At 31.0% G+C, this 12,916-nt stretch overlaps 1 protein-coding gene across 3 annotated transcripts in view; it reads left to right on the top strand.

Moving 5' to 3' along the window:
* Positions 1-12,916, top strand: part of LOC132713198 (calcitonin gene-related peptide type 1 receptor-like) — a gene marked incomplete at its 3' end in the record, with an annotated part of 88,644 nt that overhangs the window by 45,511 nt on the left and 30,217 nt on the right. The window contains 1 exon segment of one of the 3 annotated variants that reach the window (XM_060695684.1): positions 5,241-6,444. Coding sequence (XP_060551667.1) covers positions 6,231-6,444 — 214 coding nt within the window. 3 annotated transcript variants of the gene reach the window in all.

The following is a 12,916-nucleotide window of genomic DNA, read 5'->3' as shown; positions in this document are numbered from 1 at the left end:
AAAAAGAAAAAAAAGAATTGCAAAGAAAACGCCCTGGAAGAGGTGGACAAGATGCTAGATTTTCTTCATTACAACCCCGTGCAGCAGAATTGAAAGATGACAGATCACAGGCGGAAAGACAAAAACGATAAGATATGGAAATATCTGGCTCAACTGATGAACAAGACAACTGACACCCCCAGACACTACATGAAACATTCAACTTTTTCGTGCCTAGATAGAAAGAAAAGCGGCGATGGTGCTAACCAGCTGAGGCAAAAAAGATATGTGTTTAGAAAAAGTTAAGTATGGTAGGTACCAGAATTTTTGATGTTGTTTTTTTACCCCTAGCTAGAGAAATTATATTATAACAACTCTGGCGAATGTAAAAATGTCTTCTATACTTAGTGTGACTTTCAATGAAGAAACAAAACAAAATGAGGACCGTAGAAATAATCAGGGTTATTTTCAAAATATGAGTCCTGAGCCTCCCAAGCCATAAAAAGTAGGGGTCCCAAAAACGTTAAATATGTTATTCCTTTCCTGCATTTATGTAGTTGATGTATATAATGAATAAGAAAAATGGTAATACGTTCCAAATTGAAAACATTGGTTCGTAAACAAGTGATTGAAAATATTTGAAATATAATTTCTAAAATTCTGTATCATTAAAACTATTTATACTGGTTTCTTCCTGATTAACTCCACACACAGTACAATATCACCATACACTATTAAATGACCGAGTGAACCGTGTACCGAAATTGTGCTGCTCTTTAAAGTTTTGAAACGGCATGACTAAATAACATAACGGAAAATTTTTTGGCGCAAATGGCACAAATTTTACTCAAGATTTTTCATCCAATATTGTGATTGGAGGAGGCATGCAGCTTTATATATTGTTTATTCCAATCAAATGTTATAAACATTTTTATGTAAATCTGGGACTTAAAATTGTTTGATTAGTAAACATATATGCCAGTTTTGGAAAATGTGTAGGAAATTTTTCCATATACCTACCAAAACGTTAACCGAAAATGTGCTTATTGAATTTTATTAGAAACTTTATTTTCATACTACTTTTAATATATATACATGTGTATATCATTTGTTTTAAATTTAGTTTGATGACATAACATAAAGTGTTCCCTTTTAGAAAAAGTACCCCTAATGCGCCGAGAAAAAAATGTCAATTTCTCCGGCATATAATCATTCAAAGCATTTTTTATAAAATAAGTGTTAAACAAACTTTCATTATGATACAATATTCAATATATAAAATAAAATTATATTTTGTTAAATAATATTGTAATTTATAAACATTTATGCAAAAATATCCCAAAATATTTTCGAATTAAACAAACTTTGAAACATTGTACTAATATAATACTTAAGAATAAATGTGTTACATATAATTGAGTGAAAATTAGTTAAAAATATTACACGACACTATATGTATATGAAAAGTATTCGGATTACGTAGGGAGGTGTTGGGGGTGCTGGGTAAGGCACACTTTTTGTCACGGGTATTTTAAACCGAGAAATAAAATCCACCGTCAAAAAAAAACAACAAAAAACAAAACAAAGCACATTACATTTATTTAGATTGAATCTTGCACGTTATTTCTGTAATTATATGAGCGCATTCTAGTGTACTTCATTTAATGCATTTGCAGTGAAAAGGAACAAGGCTAGAAAATATGTTTGAGCGACATTCATTAGTCAGTTTTTTATGAACAATTTTCAGCTGTTTTGTACAGCGTAAGCATGTTTTCTTATTGATAGGAAAGTGATAAACCTTCCTTTGAAAGATTTTATCACCGTTGACAATTTGCCTCAAGGAAACAAATTTAATATCATTTGTGTTATCACTCCAACTACGGATAAAATTGATACGTTTTTTGTTATAAAACTTCATAGAAAAAATCCTTACTCATTTTATTTATTTCAGTGCAAGAAAGTGTTCAATGTTGATTAATATGAACCTATCTTAAAACAGTTCTGGCTATAAAGATAAAGACACTGATAGTACAAAAATAAATTACTAATTTGATCGAATGTATTCACTCAAGTATAGCAAAAACTGTTCATCTTACAAAAATATTTATGATAGCTTAAAATTAAGTTAAGAAATGTTATTTTCTTGTAGTTTGTATTGATATATGTTCTTAATTTTTGAGAATAACAGCTAATAACGTTTACTGCGTATTATTCTTATGAACCGGTGTGCTTTCATATCACAAACCTAGATTTAAATACATCTGGCATGTTGATGGTTCTAGTATACAAAGTTTAATATAATGCCAATCTATAAAATGCGAGAACCAGACAAATTCAAAGGGAGAATGAGAGAAACTAACTGTATTAATACACGTTTTAAAACCAGAATTGAATTCAAAATAACTTTGATATATATATGACAATAATATTAAACTTTATTATTATGTCCCTTTAAAACGTTATAAGAGTAACTGTTCTGACATCGTTAAAAGGCGACGTTATAACATTATCTTGGAGATCTTGGTGAAACCGATTAATATTTCTCTACTTCAAATATTATTACAGTTTTGTTAATAAACAATTGCAATGTAAACTGGAAGAGGCATTGCTTAATTCTTTTTCCCGCTATTTTAATCCGTATTGTTTTAAACTTTACATGTTGGATATATATATATTAATAGCATTAATGACTAAATTCATGACCATGCATTTAAAATGACAAAACTGTATCGTTACTTGAACATGTTTTCAGCAAAATCTTCATCAAGTTCCAAGCTCATTAAAATAAGCCATACACTTCAAGAAAATGTAAAATCATTGATAACTTAGCCATTAACAAGCGTATTAAATTCTATCTGACAGCCGGAGTGATCGTAATATGTGAGCAGCTTTGGTTTTATTATTTATGACTTTCCATTTGTAGCAATCAAATATATAAACAAGGATTAAATAAGTTTGTTTATGTGTCTTAAATTTTCTGTTTCAGCAAGGCACTGACCTTTTTAGTATATGATGGCCTACTGTGTGAGTTATTTGTCTTAAATTTAAAATTTGATCAAAAAATAACACAGAGTTATTAATATAATAAAATATGCAAATGTCTTTACATTCTGGACAATGAAGACATACATATAAAGTCAATAACTGTTGGTTTCAAAGCAAACAGTTTATCATATATAATATTAAAAGTTATGATGAAACAAACAATTTCAATGTAAAATTTTAAGAGACAAGAGCCGCGGCCGACATTTTTATTTTCTCCAAAAGCAAACAAATGATAAATATTTTCATAACCTCTGATCCCCTTGAAAAATTCCATTTTCTTTAGTTCCGCCCATTGTTTTCTGATTTAGGGCACACGCGTTCTTTTACTTGGGGACAATAGGCTGTTTTTCATGTTATGGCCCGGAAGTGTCACATTGAAGAAACCATGATAACCGCAATCATCTGCGGATGTTTCTAAATTCAAAATTTCACCATTGCCATGATTTAATGCTGAATTCTGCTTAAGCCGGTGCTAGGGGGCGTGGACGTTAACTTGCATTTTGGCATTACCGTCCATGAACAGGCTCAATTAAACCGAGCCTGCAACATTTTCAATTTTGTTTTGTTGGGCTTTCTTTAGAGATTTTTTGTTACTCTCTATTTTACATAAATCTTTAAAAAGAAAATTATGAAAAAGAAAAAAAAAACATTTTAAAAAATCCAAAGCATGTCACTAGGTCAAAATCAGCTGATAACAAAGTTCAATGTGCCATCTGAAATCGTGCATATAACTTTGCATCAAATGACAATAAGGTTGGTCACTAGGTCAAACTCTACGTCAGCCGATATCAAAGTTCAATTTCAGATCTAAAACTGCACATGGTTCTTATTTCATAGCTGTGAACTAAAAATTAAGAAAGTAGGTAACTAGGTCAAAATCTAGATCAGCTGATACCAATGTTACATTTTAAATCTAAACCGTGCATTTGGTCCAAAGTTTAAAGCTGTAATTCAAAGAACAAGAAAGTAGTTCACCAGGTCATAATCTAGACGGGCTGATATCAAATCAAGTTCAATTTTTCATCTAAAATTGTGCATGGGGCTGTACATAAAAAAAAACAAGAAAAAGGGTCACTAGGTCAAAATAAAGGTTAGCTGATATTAAAGTTCAATTTTAATCTAAAACCGTACACGTGGTCCAAATTTCATCGCTGTACATCAAAGGACAGGAATTAGGTAACAAGGTCAAAATCTAGGTCAGCTGATATGAAAGCTCAATTTTACATCATAAAATGTGCACATGGTTAAAATTTCATATTTGAATAAGAGAATTTCATTTATTTGACCTTGACGGTCAATGGCATTTAAAAGTAATTTGACCTTGACTGTCAATGTCACTTAGAGGTCTCTGTCACATATGAATCATTCAATATGTCTGTAAGTACAAATCAATTCCTAATATAAAAAACAAAATTATGGCAATTTAACCAAAGTTAAAAAAGATGTCATTTATGTCTATGCTAGAAGATTGTTATGTTCAAGTTTGAAGATAATCTATTCAAGAATAACAAAGTTATAGAGTCTAGCCACATATAGAAAAATACCAAAAATCAGCAAAAATTAAGCAAAATTTAGACATTTAACCTTAAATGTCAAGTTCATTTCTGAATGAAGGTCAAGTAGTCTGGTCTACTCCCAAGGGTTGTTGTGACCAAGTATGAAGACTCAACACCAACAACTTAAAAAAAGTTATGATCAAATTTAAAGTTTGCGGACGGCATCGTCGCTATGACTGTAACAATACCCTTTTTCCTTTCCCTTTTTTTAAAAGTTGATCCACTACTTGGTTTAAGGTCCCGTCACTTTAATTTATACAAGCTGGTTATAAAATGGTTAGATAAAATAAATCTGACACGTTTGAACAAAACAGTACAAACACACTTGGTTATGTAAATATTAAATCATAAACAACAAGCACTGATTGTTCTGAACGGATTCTGATTATGAGAAAATATCTACGTGTGAACCATTACAAACTATCTAGTTTATCTGAAGTTCTCTTTATAAAGAGGTTATATGAAGGTGCTTAAAGTGGAAACATGATATAGATTTATGAATTGAAATAAGATATCTATTTAGCTGATAAATTGAACCATTGCGATTTATACTTGAAACATACGTGAGATTATTTTATGCTTAACAATTTCACTAAAATCGCGCTCTTTTCAGTATATTTTTATGTCTTGCCATGTAATGAAATTAAGTGTACACATTCGATAAATAAAGTTTTACTGTTCATATCATCTAAAACATCGGTACACATGACCGGTAAGATTAGCGAATTTGTAACGAAATTTGATAACCCTATAATTACATTGATAGTGTCATTATATCAATGTTATTGTTTCCTTCACTGATTTCAAATAATACATGTGAAAATGTAGTGTATTGACTGTATACCATACGAAATGAAACAATAATTTACCAGTATGAGCGAATAACTTATACCTGTACTATCCATGCGTTGGTAGAATAAGAGAAATACGTGCATGGCACAAAATTGTAACTTATTGAAAACAAGATAATGCGTCAAATATTTTATTGTGTGATATGTACATGACAGAGAAGTTCAGTTTGCATTAGTTAAGTAAATGAATTGAATATATAATAAATAAAATTACACAAATCGTGAATTGTATCTAACGATATATCATCCTTAAAGTATTATATTATGATTCAGTAAGACTGTATAAGTTACTGATAAAGCATGATTTAATGTGGACTATGTTTGCTTAAATGTCAGTTAAAATGTGAAAAACTTTGTGATAGGATCTTCGTACATATAAAGGATAACATAATAAAAAGAAAAGGATAACAAAATACGAGGAAAGGATAACAATTACAAGTGAGGGATAACAAATGCAAGTGAAAGATAACAAAATACAAGTCAAGGATAACACAATACAATTAAATAATAATTATTTTTGTATGTACCCTGATGAAGGCTGTTCAGACGAAACGTTGGTATATTAAATGGAATTTGACTACTTATTTTTTACTATTTATTAGTCAAGTATAATAAATACAAGTAAAAGATAATAAAATACAATTAAGGGATATAACAAATTCAAGTTAGGAATAATTAAGTACCAGTCAGTGATATCCAAATACAATTCAAGGATAACAAATACAAGTAAGGGTAACAAAATAGAAAAAAGGATAACAAATACAAGTAAAAGATAACAAAATACAAGTAAAGAATTTCAATGAATCAAACACTTGGATATCAAAGTAATGATGTGTTAACCAGTACTGTGAGGGAAATACAAAATTTCTCTGGAATTATTTTATCCGAAGCTGTTTTAAATGAGACAAAACGAGAAATTAAATCAAATTTCCCTCCAAGATTATTACAGCTTTTAGCTGAACTGCGAAAACACTGTCAAGATAAAATGAAATCAGATGATATATATACTTCAGGTGAGATTTTTATGCTGTTCCTTTATACAAACAGTATGTAATAAGTTTCAAAGTGGAAAATATTAGATATAGAAAAAAATCAAACACTTATGTAATAACAATAAGAAAAAAATCCATAGCACAACCTTAAAAGGAAACGTAGGAAATAACCATGGTTTAATTTTAAACTGAATGATCAACGATCAAGCCTTTTTAGGTTTTTGGGATTCCCCCCCCCCCCCCGAACATCTCCAAATTCTCAAATGTCTAAGTTCTGAGTTCATATTTCAATTCACAACTATAACTTTATTAATTCAAGATTTCAAATTTCAAGTTTTATTTCTTTAACTGTTATAATTTAACTTTTTTATTTAAATTGTGTAGGATAGGTTAATTATTGGTGCCGCCATATTAATGTATCGTTTCAAGTCTATCTTTGCATTTCAAGTAACTTTTAAACTTGGTAAAATGAATTTAAGTAAAGCTCGATTTTGGAAATGAGACATGAGAGCATATAAAAGTCAAATTTTGTGAAGTACGAACTATGGTAACTTGTGTTAAATTATCGAAATTTTCTCTGAAGCATAGTATCATTATTAAATTTAAATTTAGACACGAATAATTAGTGTTATATTCTTCAGTTATTTGAATGCACATAAGAGTTGAACATGTCTTTGTGAAATCATATTTGATTCTTAAAAATGTCAAATATTTATGTTGCAATATTTGCGTACATTCAGTAGCAGGAGCAATACCTGTCCTCAATAGTAACTACAAGATAATCCCGATATTTATTCTTTGAAATGTAAGCCCATCTGTAAACACCGATTATATGCATGGTTAATTAAAATAGTCATTTACACGGGAGTATACATATGGGGTTCCACCCCCGTATTATATGAACATATACATTTTCGTTGCGATGGGATGTAGTGAATGTTACACTATAGACGAATCTATAAAAGATTATACTTTTGCACTTTAAACAGTCTTCATTTTGGGTATGTAACTAATAGAATATTCATTTATTCTATTAAATATTCTATTATTACATACCCAAAATGAAGACTGTTTAAAGTGCAAAAGTATAACTTTTCATTGACATTAACTATTTTTGTAACGATTGATAAGTATGTGCAATTAACTTAATAAAGGGCATTGAATGAGTGTATAGATTCAATACTGAATTTATTGACTATACATCTAATCATTCAATGCCCTTTTTAAGTTAATGGCAAATAATTATCAATCGTTACAAAAATAGTAATGAGAGGTTTAACTTTATTTTGGACAGAAAGGTGGAGTTATCGACGTTGACTTAGTCACAACTAAGGTATGTCTCCTTACGTAAATAATAAATTACACAAATGTTTTTGTTTCGTGACATGTTAAATTTTCAGGGAAATACATCCTAGATATGACCTTGATTGTTACTATACTTGATAAGCTTGTCAAACTTTATGATAGATCGTTACTGTGACGTTAAGTAACTTCGATAGACCAACCTATGTTTATTTGTGTAAGATACTCGTATGCTATCGTATAAGGTAATACATTTGAACATTAAAGACAAGATAGCAAGTGATACAGTAAGGGTAAAAACGGTGGACCGTTTGGACAATCGTAATATTTTATTTAGTCTGTACGCACGGTGCACGATGGTACGATTGTGAAAACGCTATAACAAGATGATGAAAACGCGGTGGTACGATGGTGAAATCGCGATGACTCGATAGCACAATGGTGAAAACGCGAAACATCGCGTTTTCACCGTTGTACCATCGCACTTTCACAAGTACGTAGTACTTGTAGTCTATTAGTCGTATTACTTGTAGTCTATGAGTCGTAGTACTTGTAGTCTATTAATCGTAGTACTTGTTGTCTATTTGTCGTAGTTCTTGTAGTCTATGAGTCGTAGTACTTGTAGTCTATTAGTCGAAGTACCTGTAGTATATTAGTCGTAGTACTTGTAGTATATTAGTTGTAGAACTTGTTGTCTATTTGTCGTAGTTCTTGTAGTCTATGAGTCGTAGTATTTGTAGTTTATTAGTTGAAGTACTTGTAGTATATTAGTCGTAGTACTTGTAGTTTATTAGTTAAAGTACTTGTAGTATATTAGTCGTAGTACTTGTAGTCTATTAGTCGTAGTACTTGTAGTCTATTAGTCGTAGTACTTGTAGTCTATTAGTCGTAGTACTTGTACTTTATTAGTCGTAGTACTTGTAGTTTATTAGTCGTAGTTCTTGTAGTCTATTTGTTGTAGTTCTTGTAGTCTATTAGTCGTAGTACTTGTACTAGTAGTGTATTAGTTGTAGTTCTCGTAGTGTATTAGTCGTAGTACTCGAAGTGTATTAGTCGTAGTTCTTGTAGTCTATTAGTTGTAGTACTTGTAGTCTATTAGTCGTAGTTCTTGTAGTCTATTTGTCGTAGTTCTTGTAGTCTATTAAACGTAGTACATGAAGTGTATTAGTTGTAGTTCTTGTAATGTATTAGTTGTAGTTCTTGTAGTATATAAGTCGTAGTACTCGAAGTGTATTAGTCGTAGTTCTTGTAGTCTATTAGTCGTAGTTCTTGTAGTCTATTAGTTGTAGTTCTTGTAGTATATTAGTCGTAGTACTTGTAGTCTATTTGTCGTAGTTCTTGTACTCTATTAGTTGTAGTTCTTGTAGTATTTTAGTCGTAGTACTCGAAGTGTATTAGTCGTAGTTCTTGTAGTTTATTAGTCGTAATACTCGAAGTGTATTAGTCGTAGTACTTGTAGTATATTAGTCGTAGTACTTGTAGTATATTAGTCGTAGTGCTTGTAGTGTATTAGTCGCAGTACTTTTAGTGTATTAGTCATAGTACTTGTAGTATATTAGTCGAAGTTCTTGTAGTCTATTAGTCGTAGTACTTTTAGTGTATTAGTCATAGTACTTGTAGTCTATTAGTCGTGGTACTTGTAGTCTAATAGTCGTAGTACTTGTAGTCTATTAGTCGTAGTACTTGTAGTCTATTAGTCATAGTACTTGTAGTGTATTAGTTGTAGTTCTGGTAGTGTATTAGTTGTAGTTATTGTAGTGTATTAGTCGTAGTACTCGAAGTGTATTAGTCGTAGATCTTGTAGTCTATTAGTCGTAGTTCTTGTAGTCTATTTGTCGTAGTTCTTGTAGTCTATTAGTCGTTGTACTTTTAGTGTATTTGTCGTAGTACTTGTAGTGTATTACTCGTAGTACTTGTAGTCTATTAGCCGTAGTTCTTGTAGTGTATTAGTCGTAGTACTTGTAGGCTATTAGTCGTAGTACTTGTAGTCTATTAGTCGTAGTTTTTGTAGTCTATTTGTCGTAGTTCTTGTAGTCTATTAGTCGTAGTACTTGTAGTGTATTAGTCGTAGTACTTGTAGTATATTAGTCATAGAACTTGTAGTCTATTAGTAGTAGTATTTGTATTTTATTAGTCGTAGTACTTGTAGTCTATTAGTCGTAGTATTTTGTAGTGTATTAGTTGTAGTTCTGGTAGTGTATTAGTTGTAGTTCTTGTAGTGTATTATTCGTAGTACTCGAAGTGTATTAGTCGTAGATCTTGTAGTCTATTAGTCGTAGTTCTTGTAGTCTATTAGTTGTAGTTCTTGTAGTATATTAGTCGTAGTCCTCAAAGTGTATAAGGTGTAGTTCTTGTAGTTTATTAGTCTTAATTCTCGAAGTGTATTAGTCGTAGTACTTATAGTTTATAAGTTTTAGTACTTGTAGTATATTAGTCGTAGTACTTGTAGTATATTAGTCGTAGTACTTGTACTATATAAGTTGCAGTACTTTTAGTGTATTAGTCTTAGTACTTGTAGTGTTTTAGTCGAAGTTCTTGTAGTCTATTAGTCGTAGTACTTGTAGTGTATTAGTCGTAGTACTTGTAGTCTATTAGTCGTAGTACTTGTAGTCTATTAGTCGTAGTACTTGTAGTCTATTAGTCGTAGTACTTGTAGTCTATTAGTCGTAGTACTTGTAGTCTATTAGTCGTAGTACTTGTAGTCTATTAGTCGTAGTACTTGTAGTCTATTAGTCGTAGTACTTGTTGTCTATTAGTCGTAGTACTTATAGTCTATTAGTCGTAGTACTTGTAGTCTATTAGTCGTAGTACTTGTAGTCTATTAGTCGTAGTTCTTGTAGTCTATTAATCGTTGTACTTGTAGTCTATTAGTCGTCGAACTTGTAGTTTGTTAGTCGTAGTACTTGTAGTGTATTTGTCGTAGTACTTGTAGTCTGTTAGTCGTAGTACTGTAGTCTATTAGTCGTAGTTCTTGTAGTCTATTAATCGTAGTACTTGTAGTCTATTAGTCGTAGTACTTATAGTCTATTAGTCGTAGTACTTGTAGTCTATTAGTCGTAGTACTTGTAGTCTATTAGTCTTAGTACTCGAAGTGTATTAGTCGTAGTACTTGTAGTATATTGTGCCGCTTGTATATAATACAGCTTATCATTAATAAATAATCGGAAAAAATCTCTATGAGCCAGTTTTAAATACAAATGTATCATAATAATTTTGCAATATATTAGGACATTTGGATTAGCAACATTCATTTTTTAATTAAAATTGTGTGTAGATTTGTATTATATTCTATTGCGAATCTAAAGATATAAAAGTCATTGCTGGCCACATGATTCAGGAACGTTATAATATATAATATCAATCACTGGTTCTTTCTAAAAAAATATATGGCATAATGAAAAAAACAACTCTTTCTCGTACATACATTTCAAATCGCAATCTGCTACTGTCCTAAGGCTTGAAAAAATAAACATTAAAAAAACAACATTGACAATCTTATATTCATGTTTACCACCTAAATGCTCGAATCTTTTTTAATGACAGAAAATCACACAGAAAACTAGAAAATGACCATTATATCTTACATCCAGTAATTTCAGTTTGCTTTTAGATGTTTTATAACTTTTTAATATTCCATAAGACCATGTAGCCCATGAGGATATACAATGCATTACATACAATATGTATGTTGGCAAGATAGCATAATGTACAACGATTGAAACAGCCTAGAAGGTTTACAAATAATTACAAGTTGAAATATCCTGATAATAACAATAATGCATCTGTAAATAAACATCCCCATGTAGATATACACAAAACAATGTAATTTATTGTAGATTTGTGTCTTGCTAGTTAGTATATGACATCAGATAATCTTTCCGAAATCTTTCTCTCTCTCTCTCTCTCTCCCTCTCTCTCTCTCTCTCTCTCTCTCTCTCTCTCTCTCTCTCTCTCTCTCTCTCTCTCTCTCTCTCTATATATTTATATATAATATAAACAAGAGATACAAGTCGTGGCCTCGCGTTACCAGCACGGGTTCGTAAAATGCATTCACGAGTGTAAACTGTATAAAATATCCTGTATTCCATAAAAGTTATTGTAGAAGTTAATATATGAACGAGTCATTACCCAAGTTCTACTACACACACTTCATTTAAAGGAAATAACTAACTTTTCAATATTTACATTGGCTGTCAAGTTGTCCATTTTGCAGGTGTGTTTATGTTCCCGCTATTCGTCGCGGCTATACGCCGTTATTATCCGGATAATTATCATTCATTAGCCAATGAAAGTGACAGTCACTAACAGAATTTGGGTTAACGCGTGGAACATACGGGCAGCCGAGGATACAAACAAAAATTGTTACAATAATTTGTACCAGAAGTTAAAGATTGCATCATTGATGGATTACACGATTACACTTTCTTATATGAGCATACGTTTGCATTAGATGTTGTTTTACACGTGTAATTTTACAAACGGAAATTTTACGAACGTGTGTAAAAATCAATGGTTATTTTTAATAATATCGTGTCCATGTAACAAAGTGAGTCATTTTTCTTTTAAATTATCGATTCTTTCATCAATGTTCAACAATCAAAAGAAAAAAAAACTGTCGTATACTGCGTTCTGTTTACTTTTTCATGAATTGATGGGACAATTTTGGGATCGAATTGGTCAATTTGTCTGTACTACGGCCTGTTAACCATGTTCATACGATAAAATGAGAAGGCATAAGTCCTGGTTTATTTTATTTGGAAGGGACATTGCCCATGGACAGTAAATAGCCTATAAGGTATAGTCCTTGTCTGATGAATAATTTAGAAGGAATAGGCCATGGTTTATATAACCCAGAAAGATCATTGCACCTGATCAGTAGAAAACATCTGATAATTTCGAGGTCATTGGGTCAAAAATCAGGGTTACAGTGACGCTAAATGTAAAATTATTCGCCAGTCAATAAATTGTACAAGTAAAATGGTTTCCTGCGGTGAACATTTTTTTTTTTATTTCTCTTTATTGTACAATGCAAACAATAGAAGTCATGAAATAATACAATAATACAATACCATGAAATTTGATGTAATAACAATGTTATGAAAAGATACACACAAATTCATACATTTGCAAAGTACTATATGTATTTTCTTATTATATTTTTTTTTTTAAAAAGGCAAAGTTTACTCTGCAC

This window comes from Ruditapes philippinarum, unplaced genomic scaffold (assembly GCF_026571515.1).
Source record: "Ruditapes philippinarum isolate M1 unplaced genomic scaffold, ASM2657151v2 ctg1050_1_1_1_1, whole genome shotgun sequence".
Lineage (NCBI taxonomy): Eukaryota > Metazoa > Mollusca > Bivalvia > Venerida > Veneridae > Ruditapes > Ruditapes philippinarum.
Note: the sequence above shows the minus strand (reverse complement) of the source record. Positions and strands in the feature narration are given on the sequence as shown.